The 14,164-nt window shown below is 39.7% G+C and overlaps 1 protein-coding gene across 3 annotated transcripts in view; it reads right to left on the reverse strand.

The window, feature by feature from the left end:
- Positions 1–1,002: 1,002 nt before the first annotated feature.
- Gvin1 (GTPase, very large interferon inducible 1) overlaps positions 1,003–14,164 on the reverse strand; it is a 29,345-nt gene continuing 16,183 nt past the window's right edge. For 2 of the 3 annotated variants that reach the window (XM_039101125.2, XM_039101127.2), the window contains exon 3: positions 1,003–11,182. In XM_039101125.2, the coding sequence (XP_038957053.1) occupies positions 3,856–11,182 (7,327 nt within the window). In that variant the 3' untranslated portion in view covers positions 1,003–3,855. The remainder of the gene's footprint in view (positions 11,183–14,164) is intronic. The other variant, NM_001408773.1, reaches the window with a different exon arrangement.

The raw sequence follows: 14,164 nt of genomic DNA on the forward strand, positions 1-14,164 counted from the left end.
GCTTCCTAATTAGGGACAGTTCTCCCACCTCCATAAATATAATCCTTGTTATCTCTCATGGGCATAGACTAACCAAATATAGAAATATCTTTCACTGGTGTATCTGGAGGCTTGTCTCCTAGGTGACTGTAGATCATGTCAAGTTCACAATCTTTATTAAACATCTCTCCTCTGTCTTTTTTTCTGATCACTATAATGTAATTCCAGGAATGATAACTTTTTAGGGATCTGTCTATCTATCTATCTATCTATCTATCTATCTATCTATCTATCTATCTATCTATCATTTATCTATCTTTAAGTTTTATGCTCATTTTGTTTTAATGAAAACATTTTTTGCATGCTATATTGCTATATTTTGATCATGACTTTTACTGTCTCCCAGTTCCTTCCAGAACCTCCCTGATTCCCCACCAACATAATTTTGTTATTATTTATTTCCATTTCAAACAAACCTACAATAAAAAAATAAAAAACACATGTAAACAGTACCTACCCAAAAGAATAGGCACAGAATACAACCAAAATTAAAGTAAATAAGCAAAAAAAGCTGAAAAATTAACATATTAAGTACATATGTATAAAATAGGAGATTTCTTTTTTTTTGTGTGTGGTGATTTTCTTTCTTTTTTTCTTTTTTCTTTTTTTTATTAACTTGAGTATTTCTTATTTACATTTCGATTGTTATTCCCTTTCCTGGTTTCTGGGCCAACATCCCCCTAACCCCTCCCCCTCCCCTTCTATATGGGTGTTCCCCTCCCCATCCTCCCCCCATTACTGCCCTCCCCCCAACAATCATGTTCACTGGGGGTTCAGCTTGGCAGGACCAAGGGCTTCCCCTTCCACTGGTGCCCTTACTAGGCTGTTCATTGCTACCTATGCAGTTGGAGTTCAGGGTCAGTCCATGTATAGTCTTTGGGTAGTGGCTTAGTCCCTGGAAGCTCTGGTTGGTTGGCATTGTTGTTCATATGGGGTCTTGAGCCCAAAATAGGAGATTTCAAATCACAGAGAAATAAAATAATTTTATTGGAAAATCTTCAAATCTTGAATTAGTAAATAATTTATTTTTCCTTATTTTATTTATAATGCAACCTAAATTGATGTTAGGATGTTGAAGAGTAGCTGTGACAGTGATCTGTGGAGCGGATGTGGGGTTGGTGACAGTGTAAAGCAGGTACATGCTCACACACTTGGTGGATGAAGCAAGCTCCAACAGGCAAGGCCAAACAACATTATTTTTCTCTTAGCCTTTTTATACTATCTAAGACAAACTTCTCTATGGAAGAAAAAGATAACTTCCTAGCCACAAGTTACATATTCCCTAAGAACAGTCACCAGAAGCCATGTTTCTCAAAAACAGATTTAAATCATTACACGACAGGTATTTACAACAGGATTATTGATTATGTAATCTTTTGAAACCCATAACTAACTAAACCTTTCTCATCTATCTTTCTCTCATGTATCTTCATCTCTAATGTAACCCAAAGCAGTGATTCTTTTGTCATTAATTAACAAAGTTTAAGCAAGCCAAGTCTCTCTCTCTATTTCTCTCATGTTTAGCAGATGACAATTTATATTTACCAAGAAACAGATCATCTATCTTACGACTTATTTTTGAAGTCTTATTCAGAAAAACTGGCTAATCATCTATTCACTATTCTACACTCATAATAGACTTATTTACTCTATGTTCATTATCTGCCTTTTCACGGTGCACACCAAAACCTGTGACCACATCTCTAGATCAAAAAATTCAGAACTTAGAACCAACCTCGGATGAAATGTTTTCTTTGACAATTAACTTGTTCCAAGACTATTTTTCTCTTCCTAGTACAATTATGTACTTACAGTGCATAAAAGCTCACTGTACTACTTTTCTTATTTTTTAATGTTTATTATTTTTTCCATCTTTATTAACTTGAGTATTTCTTATTTACATTTTGATTGTTATTCCCCTTCCCAGTTTACCGGCCAACATCCCCCTAGCCCCTCCCCCTCCCCTTCTAGATGGGTGTTCCCCTCCCCATCTGCCCCCCATTACCCTCCTCCCACAACAATCCCGTTCACTGCGGGGGTTCAGTCTTGGCAGGACCAAGGGCTTCCCCTTCCACTGGTGCTCTTACTAGGCTATTCACTGCTACCTATGAGGTTGGAGCCAAGGGTCAGTCCATTTATAGTCTTTGGGTAGTGGCTTAGTCCCTGGAAGCTCTGGTTGGTTGGCATTGTTGTTCATATGGGGTCTCAAGCCCCTTCAAGCTCTTCCAGTCCTTTCTAAGATTCCTTCAACGGGGGTCCTATTCTCAGTTCAGTGGTTTGCTGCTGGCATTCGCCTATGTATTTGCTGTATTCTGGCTGTGTCTCTCATGAGAGATCTATATCCGGTTCCTGTCGGCCTTCATTTCTTTGCTTCATCCATCTTATCTAATTGGGTGACTGTATGGGCCACATGTCGGGCAGGATCTGAATGGGTGTTCCTTCTGCCTCTGTTCTAAACTTTGCCTCCCTATTCCCTGCCAAGGGTATTCTTGTTCCCCATTAAAGAAGGAGTGAAGCAGTCGCATTTTGGTCATCCTTCTTGAGTTTCATGTGTTCTTTGCATCTAGGGTAATTCAAGCATTTGGGCTAATAGCCACTTATCAATGAGTGCATACCACGTGTGTTTTTCTGTGATTGGGTTACCTCACTCAGGATGATATTTTCCAGTGCATTTGCCTATGAATTTCATAAAGTCATTGTTTTTGGTAGCTGAGTAATATTCCATTGTGTAGATGTACCACATTTTCTGTATCCATTCCTCTGTTGAAGGGCATCTGGGTTCTTTCCAGCTTATGGCTATTGTAAATAAGGCTGCTATGAACATAGTGGAGCACGTGTCTTTGTTATATGTTGGGGGATCTTTTGGGTATATGCCCAAGAGAGGTATAGCAGGTCCTCAGGTAGTTCAATGTCCAGTTTTCTGAGGAATTTCCAGACTGAGTTCCAGAATGGTTGTACCAGTCTGCAATCCCAACAACAATGGAGGAGTTTTCCTCTTTCTCCACATCCTTGCCAGCATTTGCTGTCCCCTGAGTTTTTGATCTTAGCCATTCTCACTGGTGTGAGGTGAAATCTCAGGGTTGTTTGGATTTGCATTTCCCTTATGAGTAAAGATGTTGAACATTTCTTTAGGTGTTTCTCAGCCATTCGACATTCCTCAGCTGTGAAATTTTTGTTTAGCTCTGAAACCCATTTTTTAATAGGGTTATTTGTCTCCCTGCGGTCTAACTTCTTGAGTTCTTTGTATATTTTGGATATAAGCCCTATATCAGTCGTAGGATTGGTAAAGATCTTTTCCCAATCTGTTGGTTGTCACTTTGTCATAGATTTATTTATTTATATGTAAATACATTGTAGTTGTCTTCATCCATACCTGAAGAGGGCATCAGATCCCATTAAAGATGGTTGTGAGCCACCATGTGGTTGTTGGGAATTGAACTCAGGACATTTGAAAGAGAAGTCAGTGCTCTTTACCACTGAGCCATCTCTCCAGTACTACTTTTCTAATCTATGCATTCCTTAGTATTCTACAGAAAGGGGGGATATTCTACTCTTATCCTAAATTCATCATACTATCTAGTAGAACAATTTAAACCATTTCCTTAAACTTTCTATCATTTACCCTAACTTCCTAAAACTATTTAAATCAAACCAGGAATTTTGTAAAATTATTAATTCATTTAAACAATATTGTTTTATGGAAGTTAATCTTCATATCGATCTGCAGAAGAATTGCCCAATAGAGTGGAATCTTGAAGAAGCTCACTTGACTGCTGCAGCTCCTCCTGCATGGCATTCACCATTGGGATCCCTTGGTTAAAGTGAAAAATCTGCAGCCCATCTAGTGTCATATTTGTGGCAAGTATTGTTTCTCAAGTCATCCAGTACGTCTTGCTTTGTAATTTTGGTCCATAAATCTGGAATACTGCCTAGATTTATAAATTTTTTGCCATATTTATTTTCTAGCTCTGATTTGAAGTGACAGACAAACCATTTCCAATATGGTTGGGTAGATGAGTCTGGGGTGATGCTCCACATGGCAAAATCACCTCCTGCTTCTCTGTATTTCTTGTATGGGAATTTCTGGAGGTCGTGTAAAATAAATGAATGATTACTTGCTACTGAACTGGTACAACAGTCAATGACAAAGTAGTCTGTTTTATGCTTATGCCAACCACTGACAGCCTGAGGACGGTGGAATTGCACACTGTGGTCTCCTTCATGTTGAGGAATGGTGTTTGTACAAATTGCTTTACAAAAAGGACACTGTTTCCAGCAGCCACAGAGATGTTCAGAGAGAATTTTCTCAATGTCAGGAATGATTTCATCCATTTGCTTACTTGAACAGTCCTCTTCTACTTTCCTCATTGCAGGATCCAAAGCTGTGCTCATGGCTTCTTTGAGAAACTCAGTGTCCGTTATCTCCTGGTGCTCGATGCTTACCAGGTCTCTCCTTGGGAAGACCAGGTTGCTCCCTAGATGGTCACAGAACAAATCCAGCCAGCCAGATGCAGTGCTGCCTTTATCTTTAGCCACTGCTGTGGACTCATGAATGGCAGACAGGATGGCAGTCTTGATGTCGCCCAAACTTATTTTTAAAAAAGTCTTTATTTTTTTACCTTTTTTTTCTAAACAGTATCTTCTAATGTGGTCTCTAATGTAATTCCTGAAAAATGCTTCTGGATGATGAAGGTATTGCCAGTATTTATCAAAATTTTCTTCTTCTGCTAGAGAGTAGAGAATATGTCTCTCCAGGTTAGCTCTATTTCCATTGAATTCAGGGAAGGTGGCTTGCATGTCTCCAGCTACTTTAGGACCTATTATTTCCCATATGGTGACAGAGATAGCAGGAGTGAGCTTGAGCCATAGGAAGTCAACAAAGGATGTGATGGAGGTGGCACCCTGGCAGGAGATCTTAAAACTCATAAAGAAATCATCTTTCTTTCTCTCCAGATAGTTCACAGGGTCATTCGCACTCTTGAATGCCTCGTGTATTTCCTTGAATTCCTTGGATGCTCTTTGGAATAAGCACAAGGATAAGTCGATGTTGTAATCTCTGGTAAATGTGTAGTCTTTCACACAGTGTTCAGATTTCAGCTCATTTTCTATGATCCTTAAGATTTCATGAAAATAATTCTGACTGTAATCACGCTTTTGTTTCCAAATATTTTTCAGTGCTTCAGTAACTTTTAAATCGATATTATTAGTAATCTCATTGATAGATTCCTTATGATAGGTTTCTAAGCTTTCTGGTAATACACCATATATTTTTTTCATTTGGATATGTTTGGCATAAATGATTTCAAAATTTTCTCCAGACTTTATTTTTAGTCTTTCCCCAATATTTTTATCTTTATTGAAGTATTCAAGAAGGATATTTTCAGAATCCAAGTCAATGTTAGGCTCTGTGACATGAGGAACATTCGAAGATACATTGTGGATCCAATTTGTCCAAAGTTGATTGAATTTCTCATACAACTCTTCATCAGTTAATTCCTTACCATTCACACTTAAAGCTAACTTTCGGCTTCTCTCTAACAATTCATTTTCATATTGTGACTTTTGATTATTTAGTGTTTCCTGGCTTCTCTTAAGACTGATAAATTCATCGCCTTTCCTTCTGGTGTCTGAAATAAGTGCATCTTTAAGGATTAGTAGCTTATGCTCAAAATTTGCTTTCCACTGAACCAATGTTTCACTATCTGGGTCTTCTTCAAAATATTTGTCAAATTCTTGTTTGATGGTTTTATATTTCTTGCTAAGTGGATCCTCTAGTAAACTGAATGTGAGTGTCGAGATTTTCCCATTTTGAATCTGATTGTTCAGCTGATTCTGTAAATCCAGTACATGACTCCTCAGCTCCCAGGTCCAGTGGTTATACATGGTTTCCAGTTTGCTCATGGCAAGGAGCTCTTGGGTGTTCCTGAAACTGAAAATGAAGTTCTCAGTGACTAGGGCTTTCCACAGATCTTGAACTCGGAATTTGACATTGGAGATTTTCAAGATCCTTCCCCTAGATTCTTGCTGGGCAGTTGAAAGAATAGCATTCCTTAGTTCCTGGACATTGTAGCTATAACGAAGATTGGGAGGAGCCATTGGAGGATTGCCATCCCAGAGGTGAGCAAAATAGTAGACATGAGTATTGGCATCAAACTTAATTACATCACTGAATTGGGTTACGTTTGAGCACTCTTCCAACTTAGCAGCCAATGCTGTCATTTCATCCAGTTTTTGCTCCAGTCGCCTTCTTCCTTCCATAGTTTGGTCTTTTACAGTAACTTCGCCCACATTTTGATGAACAAAGAGGCAACTGGGAGAGATTTTCACTTGTTTCATTCTCAGAAATGCTTGAACAGATATTTGTAGGATGTCTTGAATTTCTGATGGATTCTCCCCAAAAATATTGATCAGAGTCAAGTTTCCAAGGCCAATCACAAAGGTTGCCAACTCATGGTCCCAATTTTTGGATTTATTGTTTAGTTCTGGAGCTCGAAGTCCTTCTGTGTCTACAACAAGCACAAAGTCAAAGCCAAGTTCTTCTGTGAATGTCTCTTCCACCTTCAGAAGTTGCATGTAGGCCCCCTTGGTACACCTGCCTGCGCTGACTGTGAACTGTAGGCCAAACAGGGCATTCAGCAGGGTAGACTTCCCTGAGCTCTGCAGGCCAAGGACAGAGAGAACAAACAGCCTTTTGTCTCCAACTTTCTCTGAGATCTTGTCAAAAACAGCTGCTACCCACTTTAGAGGGACATAAGACGCATCCCCATCCATCAGCTCAATGGGAACCCCAGCTATCATCAGATCTGCAGCAATTTGAGGGAGGCAGACAGAAAGGTTTTCTATAGAGGAAGAAGTTTCTTCCAGAGCTTCATAGATCTGGCCAACTTCTCGGAGAAGATGCTCAGTTCCTAAAGTACAGTCATGAATCTCAGTGGAGATTGTTTCTATTTGATCCTGCCAGAGTGTCAGGGAGCTGTTCTTCTGTGCTCTTTGCTTTTCTCTTTGCACCATTAACCACAAAGATCTCTGCTTTTCGTGCAACTTTTCCAGGTGTTCTGTAGTCAGGTTGTCAAAAAACAGAGTCAGCCACTGCAAAAAGTAGAGATTGTTATGGGTTTCTGAATATTCTTGGAGGAGTTGAAGAACAGAGCGCATCAAATCATTGAGGGGAAAGGCTTTTTCCAATTGCTGATGTCGAATTGTTCTTTTGTCTGTCTCAATCTCACTCTTGTGTTGTTCAATGCTCCTATTCCCCTTTTCTCTCAGATGATAGAATTCTTTGTCTTTCTTACACCAAAGGTGCCAAAGTTGTCCTTGTAGGGGTAGTAAATTTTCTTTTGTCTGAGATAACTTGCATTCCTCCAGGAGGGCCATCATAATCTGTGCCTTTTCTTTGGCTTCCTTGCAGTCCCTCTGGTCTTCATCAATAAGGAATCCTTGTTTTCTAGCTATCTGTGAACAGTCCTCTAAACTGAGAGCAGTATTAGAGAGCTCTAGAAAATGTTTGATGGCATTTGTGAGCTCCTCTGTTAATTCTGCCTCATTTCTATTCTTGATGCCAATTCTCATTCTTTTACCAGAATTATTTGCTATGACTTTTTCTTTGTCATCAATCAAGCAGATCAAGGGTCTTGGTGACTGACAGAGGTGTCTGACAAAGTTTTGGTTTTCTTTATTGTTATCAGAAGCTGACATGAGGATCACAATGAGGGAAGAGACATCTTGCAGGAAGGTGAGTTGTTGGCAATGTTCCTTGGCATCTCCATGAAGATTGGTGAAGGTCAGACACTTGTCAAATATGTCTTCACCTTGGCCTGCAGGACAGAACCAGCAGATTTCCACCACTCCCTCCATCATGAGGCAGTTTTTGTTGCTTCCTCTACAGTGTCTGTGAAAAAACACATCATGTTTACGTTTACTGAGGAGAGAGTTCATGATCTGAGATTTGGAAGCAGAGAGGCCATTTCCTACTCTAATGAAGGACACGATAGGGGTAGAGACTCGACATATCTGCTGATTCTTGTGACTGTAGCTCTGGTCTTGTAGTGATTCACTTGATTCTTGCCAACTCTTCCTAATTTGTCTGAGAGACCAGAGATAAAATTCAATCTGAGAATTGTTGGGATTTGGCACCACAAGGGGAAGTGCATATTGACAAATGGAAAGTTTGGACAAAATATATTGCTTGGTAAGATCATCTGCACAATGAAAAATGGCCATCTGGATATCCATTGGGTGAATATGGGGCCAGGACTCAGTGGCCGAAGGATAGCTAAGACTATCATTGTCTTTAATGACATCTTCATATGGATCAAAATCTTCATTTTCGTAATCGTCGGAACCTATGGAGATCTGTTTTTTTATGTTTTCATCATTTTTGAAGACAAGATGTCTCAACCCATAATCCAACATCAGTAGCTTTTGTAGGAAATAAAATGGAAGTTCCTTTTCAGATCTCGGCTGTGAATTGTACACAGAGGTCTTGTAGAGCAGATGGAAGTCAGCTCTGCTCATTCTTTTTGGGTAGTAATGGTCTAGGCCTAGCCGTTGGAGTAAATCTAGGAAAGGTCCATTTTCTATCATTTCCTTTGTGTTGTTGTCATTACTTTGTTGTTTATAAGTCTGCTTCTTTTCATGGCAGAGACTTTGCAATTGTTTTTTTACCTCATCCATTTCTAAAGGCGGGGTGGTGGCTTTATAGTCCCCATCAATGAGTAATCTCAAATCATTCTCCAGATTTTCCCAGTCATGATGTGCTCCATGTTTTGTAAGAATATGTGCAACTTCTTCAGACAACAGTTTTCCCATATGTTGTTTTATTAATGTCAAACGTTGTTCTTTATCATCTGTAGAAATATCTGTGATTTCAACTGTGGTTCTTAGAGCTGTGAGCACCAGGAATGCCTGGGCTCTGTAATTGCAAATATTTTTAAGCTCTTGGTATTTGTGTTGATTACTTTGCATTTGATCCACGAGGAAGTTTAACTCATTACACCCTAGAAGATGCTGAAAAATGCTGTTTACCAACTGATAGCCTGCACCAGCTGCAATGGTGAGTACCAGCAGCTGCATGTCTGGCTGCTCTGTTTCTCTGAGGTACTTCATGAAGGAGCTGAGGGCTGTGGTGACCTCATATGTAGCCGTTCTTTTTGCTTCTTCCACTGTTTCTGGAGACTCACTTTTGAAATTTACCTCCATCAGGGTTGTGTGAGTTTTCTTTAAAGTCCTAATGAATTCAGAAAATGAGGTGATTTTGATGTCCTCTTCCTTTGACTCTGACTGATTGGTCCACTCTATGATGTATTGTGCCCCGGGAAAGTTTGTCACTTTGTAGACATGAGGTTCTAGAAGGCTGCACAATTGAGATTTAATAAACTGAATTATATTAGTGGGTACATTTTTGCAGAAGTTGACAATACTTATTAGAAAATTCTGCAGATTCCAATCTGTGAGGCATGTATTAATCCAAATGGTATAACTTTTTATTTTTTGACTCAATGTTTGCATAAAATGTATTAATGTATTAAGCTGTTCTTCAGGATCAGAAACCTCCCAGCATTTCACATCCTCTAGGAAAAGTCTAGCTTCTTCTCTAGCAGTAAGAAATTCTTCTCCTTCTTGAATCTGGGCAGCGAGTCCAGTCAGAGCAGTGTAGTTGTCTTTTAGGCAGTTAGCCACTTGAAGGGCATCCTTAAAATCAGTCCTGTGACTGGACAGGATGATGTCCCAAATAGGTACCAATTGGAGTCCCCTATCAATGACAGACCAGGTTTGATTGCTAGCTACAAGACCAGCTGTCCACTGGGCAATTCCATTTGCTTCTGCTGGTCCACCTGTCTGTGCTACAGATAGTTGCACCTTGGTTTTCAGGTTCTCATGAGTTGTACTCTGAGATGCTGTTTTTGAATGTGAGTCTGACATATTTACACTTGCACCAACTTTAACTCCGAAGCCACTATAGCTGCCTTTTATGTACATATTCAAAGACTCTTCTGCTTGCTTCTTTACATCATCCAATTGCTCACTTTTGAAACCTTCTGAAATGGCTTTCCAGCAGTAGATTCCCCCCAGGTGCAGTGGACCTTGGTTAGCATGAGAGCCAAACCTGTGGAAAAAGTTTTCAGTCCTGTGCCTCAGTAAGGGGAATCCATCTGGGTGTGTAGTCTGTTCCAGGAGCTCTTCAATACTTTTTAGTTCCTGGAGAGCAGCCTTGGAGAGCTGAAGATGATTGATGTGAAAATGGCAGGTGGCCAATGGGACATAGCTGAACTTGGCTGAGCAGAAATAAGATTGCTCTGAATGTGATTTGTGGGTATCGTCAGTTTCTGTTTGTTTGTTTTGACCCATACCAGCTTCTAGACTAAGTCCCCAACCTTCGCCTTTAACCAAGGAGTTTGGGCTGAAACCCAGCATCTCTATAGTGTGTGTAAATGTGGCTTGTTCTTGAAAAGATGAAAATTCCTTTGTTTCTATCCACATGCCACGTTCTGGGCCAACAAGTGAGAACTGCTTAGGGACACTGAGTAGCTCTTCTCTCTTCTGAATCAGGCTTTTTTGGTGGCTGCTCTTATAAATTCCCTGCAGGGCCAGCCCTCCAGATGCCCATCTTACCAGGTCTCCATCTGAGAGGTTTTGACTGAGAGCCAAGGTCTGTTCCATGTGACTGAGATGTTTCTCCATTATCTCAGTGATGTCTTTTAGGGATACTTCAGCCACTGGCCAACACTCCTCAGGGATCTCCATTGCTTGCCTCAGCTCTGCTTCTCTTCTCCTCACTGCCTCTTCTTCTCTGCACTTCCCTTCTGACTGCAAGGCTTTCAGAGCGTGCAGTGCCTGTCCTGCCTGCCTCTGCCTGGTCTTTATCATCTCCTCTGGTGTCTCGTGCAGCTCTGCAACACTATTTGGGTGTGAGAGGTCAAGCAGTCTCTCCAGAGCCCTTTTCTCCCATGTTTGTTGTGTCTGGAGGTCTCTTTTGTCTAAATAGTGTAAAGCCTGAGCAGAGGTCACACCCAGCTCTTCCTGATGCTTAGGCAGCCAGTAGTCAACAGACAGTCCCACTTCTGTCAGCATCTCCTGGAGATCGTGCCTCCTTCTGCTTCTTAGCTGAGTCTCATCAGGGATGTACTTTGCTGATGCCATGGCTCTGTGAGGAACAGATTGTAATTAGTTTTGTCTGTGTCTTGACCTTAGGAAGTGCCAGCTGTGTGGTCTGAAAAGTGAATTACTAATGTTTCAAGTTTCTTAGTCTTCCCCTACCCCCTGCAATTTTTCAAGTGTATTCTAAAACAACTCTGTCTTTATCTCTGTCTCTGTATCTCTCTCTGTCTCTGTGTCTGTCTGTCTGTCTGTCTGTCTGTCTTTCTGTGTGTGTGTTTGAGACCTGTTTTGTTGGACTCTGTGTTGAGTTCCCACTTTGCCTGATGTCATTTGTTTTCAAGAGATGGTTACTTTGTTGTCACCATCGTTGTTCTGGAACTCACTCTGTATACCACTTTGTTCCTGATCTTTGAGGACTGCTTTCTTCTGCCTCCTGAGTGGAGTGCCTGAAAGTGTGTGCCACCACTGCCTGACACTTGGCTTGATTTTTAAATTTTCTCTTGCACAGAATCATTTCCTTTGAGGGAGTGAATGTGAAGCCTAGTATTTGAGAACATACATGAGTATTCATTTTTGATGTTTTTAGAAACAATTTTTATCATCAGTTGATTACTTTTTCCTCATTAATTTTTTTCGATACCAGTGCTGACTCTTTTCATTTGTTTTTCTCTGTCATTTTTTCCTTCCTCTTCAGACACGGTTTACTATGTAACTCTTGCTGTCTCAGAACATGTTATTTAGCCTAGGTTGGACTCTAACTCATGACTTTTTCCCTTTGACCTTTGTAATGCTGGGATCACCAGAGTGCATCACCATGCCTGACTCTGTCAAATCATTGTAGCTCATTAAGAAACTAATCATCTTGGCAACAAAACAAAGAGAAGAAAAGCAGACAAACATAATCTCACATCCAAATATGTATATACCAGGAAGCAATAATCACTATTCCTTAATATCTCTCAACATCAATAGTCTCAACTCCCCAATAAAAAGACATAGATTAACAAACTGGATACACAATGAGGACCCTGCATTCTGCTGCCTACAGGAAACACACCTCAGAGACAAAGACAGACACTACTTCAGAGTGAAAGGCTGGAAAACAACTTTCCAAGCAAATGGTCTGAAGAAGCAAGCTGGAGTAGCCATTCTAATATTGAATAAAATTGATTTTCAACTAAAAGCCATCAAAAAAGATAAGGAAGGACACTTCATATTCATCAAAGGAAAAATCCACCAAGATGAACTCTCAATCCTAAATATCTATGCTCCAAATATAAGGGCACCTGCATACATAAAAGAAACCTTACTAAAGCTCAAAGCACACATTGTACCTCACACAATAATCGTAGGAGATTTCAACAGCCCACTCTTATCAATGGACAGATCATGGAAACAGAAATTAAACAGAGACATAGACTAAGAGAAATCATGAACCAAATGGACTTAACACACACATATATATAGAACATTCTATCATAAAAAAAGTGTATACTTTCTTCTCACCACCTCATGGTACTTTCTCCAAAATTGACCATGTAATTGGTCATAAAACAGGTCTCAACAGATGCAGAAAGATAGGAATAATTCCATGTGTCTGAACAGACCACTACAGGTAAAGATGGTCTTCAATAACAATAAGGAAAGAATGCCCACATATACATGGAAGTTGAATACTCCATGTATACTCTATTCAATACTTTACTCAATGAAACCTAGTCAAGAATGAAATAAGGAAAGAAATTAAAGACTTCTTAGAATTTAATGAAAATGAAGGTACAACATGCCCAAATTTACGGGACAGAATGAAAGCTGTGCTAAGAGGAAAACTCATAGCGCTGAGTGCCTGCAGAAAGAAACAGCAGAGAGCATATATCAGCAGCTTGACAGCACACCTAAAAGCTCTAGAACAAAAAGAAGCAAATACACCCAGGAGAAGTAGAACACAGGAAATAATCAAACTCAGAGCTGAAATCAACTAAGTAGAAATAAAAAGGACCATACAAAGACTCAAGAGAACCAAAAGTAGGCTCTTTGAGTAAATCAACAAGATAGATAAACCCTTAGCCAGACAAATGAGAGGACACAGAATGTCTGTCCAAATTAACAAAATCAGAAATGAAAAGAGAGACATAACTACAGATTCAGAGGAAATTCAAAAAATGATCAGATCTTACTATAAAAGCCTATATTCAACAAAACTTGAAAATCTGCAGGAAATGGACAATTTCCTAGACAGATACCAGGTACCGAAGTTAAATCAGGAACAGATAAACCATTTAAACAACCCCATGACTCCTAGAGAAATAGAAGCAGTCAGTAAAGGTCTTCCAACCAAAAAGAGCCCAGGTCCACATGGGTTCAGTGCAGAATTCTATCAGACCTTCATAGAAGGCCTCATACCAATACTATCCAAACTATTTCACAAAATTGAAACAGACTGAGTGCTACCGAATTCCTTCTATGAAGCCACAATTACTCTTATATCTAAACCACACAAAGATCCAACAAAGAAAGAGAACTTCAGACCAATTTCCCTTATGAATATCGACGCAAAAATACTCAATAAAATTCTGGCAAACCGAATCCAAGAGCACATCAAAACAATCATCCACCATGATCAAGTAGGCTTCATCCCTGGCATGCAGGGATGGTTTAATATACAGAAAACCATCAACGTGATCCATTATATAAACAAAGTGAAAGAACAAAACCACATGATCATTTCATTATATGCTGAAAAAGCATTTGACAAAATTCAACGCCCCTTCATGATAAAAGTCCTGGAAAGAATAGGAATTCAAGGCACGTACCTAAACATAGTAAAAGTCATATACAGCAAACCAATAGCTAGCATTAAACTAAATGGAGAGAAACTTGAAGCAATCCCACTAAAATCAGGGTCTAGACAAGGCTGCCCACTCTCTCCCTACTTATTCAATATAGTTCTTGAAGTTCTAGCCAGAGCAATCCAACAACAAAAGGAGATCAAAGGGACACAGGTTTGAAAGGAAGTCAAAATATGACT

The sequence above is a fragment of the Rattus norvegicus genome, chromosome 1, assembly GCF_036323735.1.
Source record: "Rattus norvegicus strain BN/NHsdMcwi chromosome 1, GRCr8, whole genome shotgun sequence".
Taxonomy (NCBI): domain Eukaryota; kingdom Metazoa; phylum Chordata; class Mammalia; order Rodentia; family Muridae; genus Rattus; species Rattus norvegicus.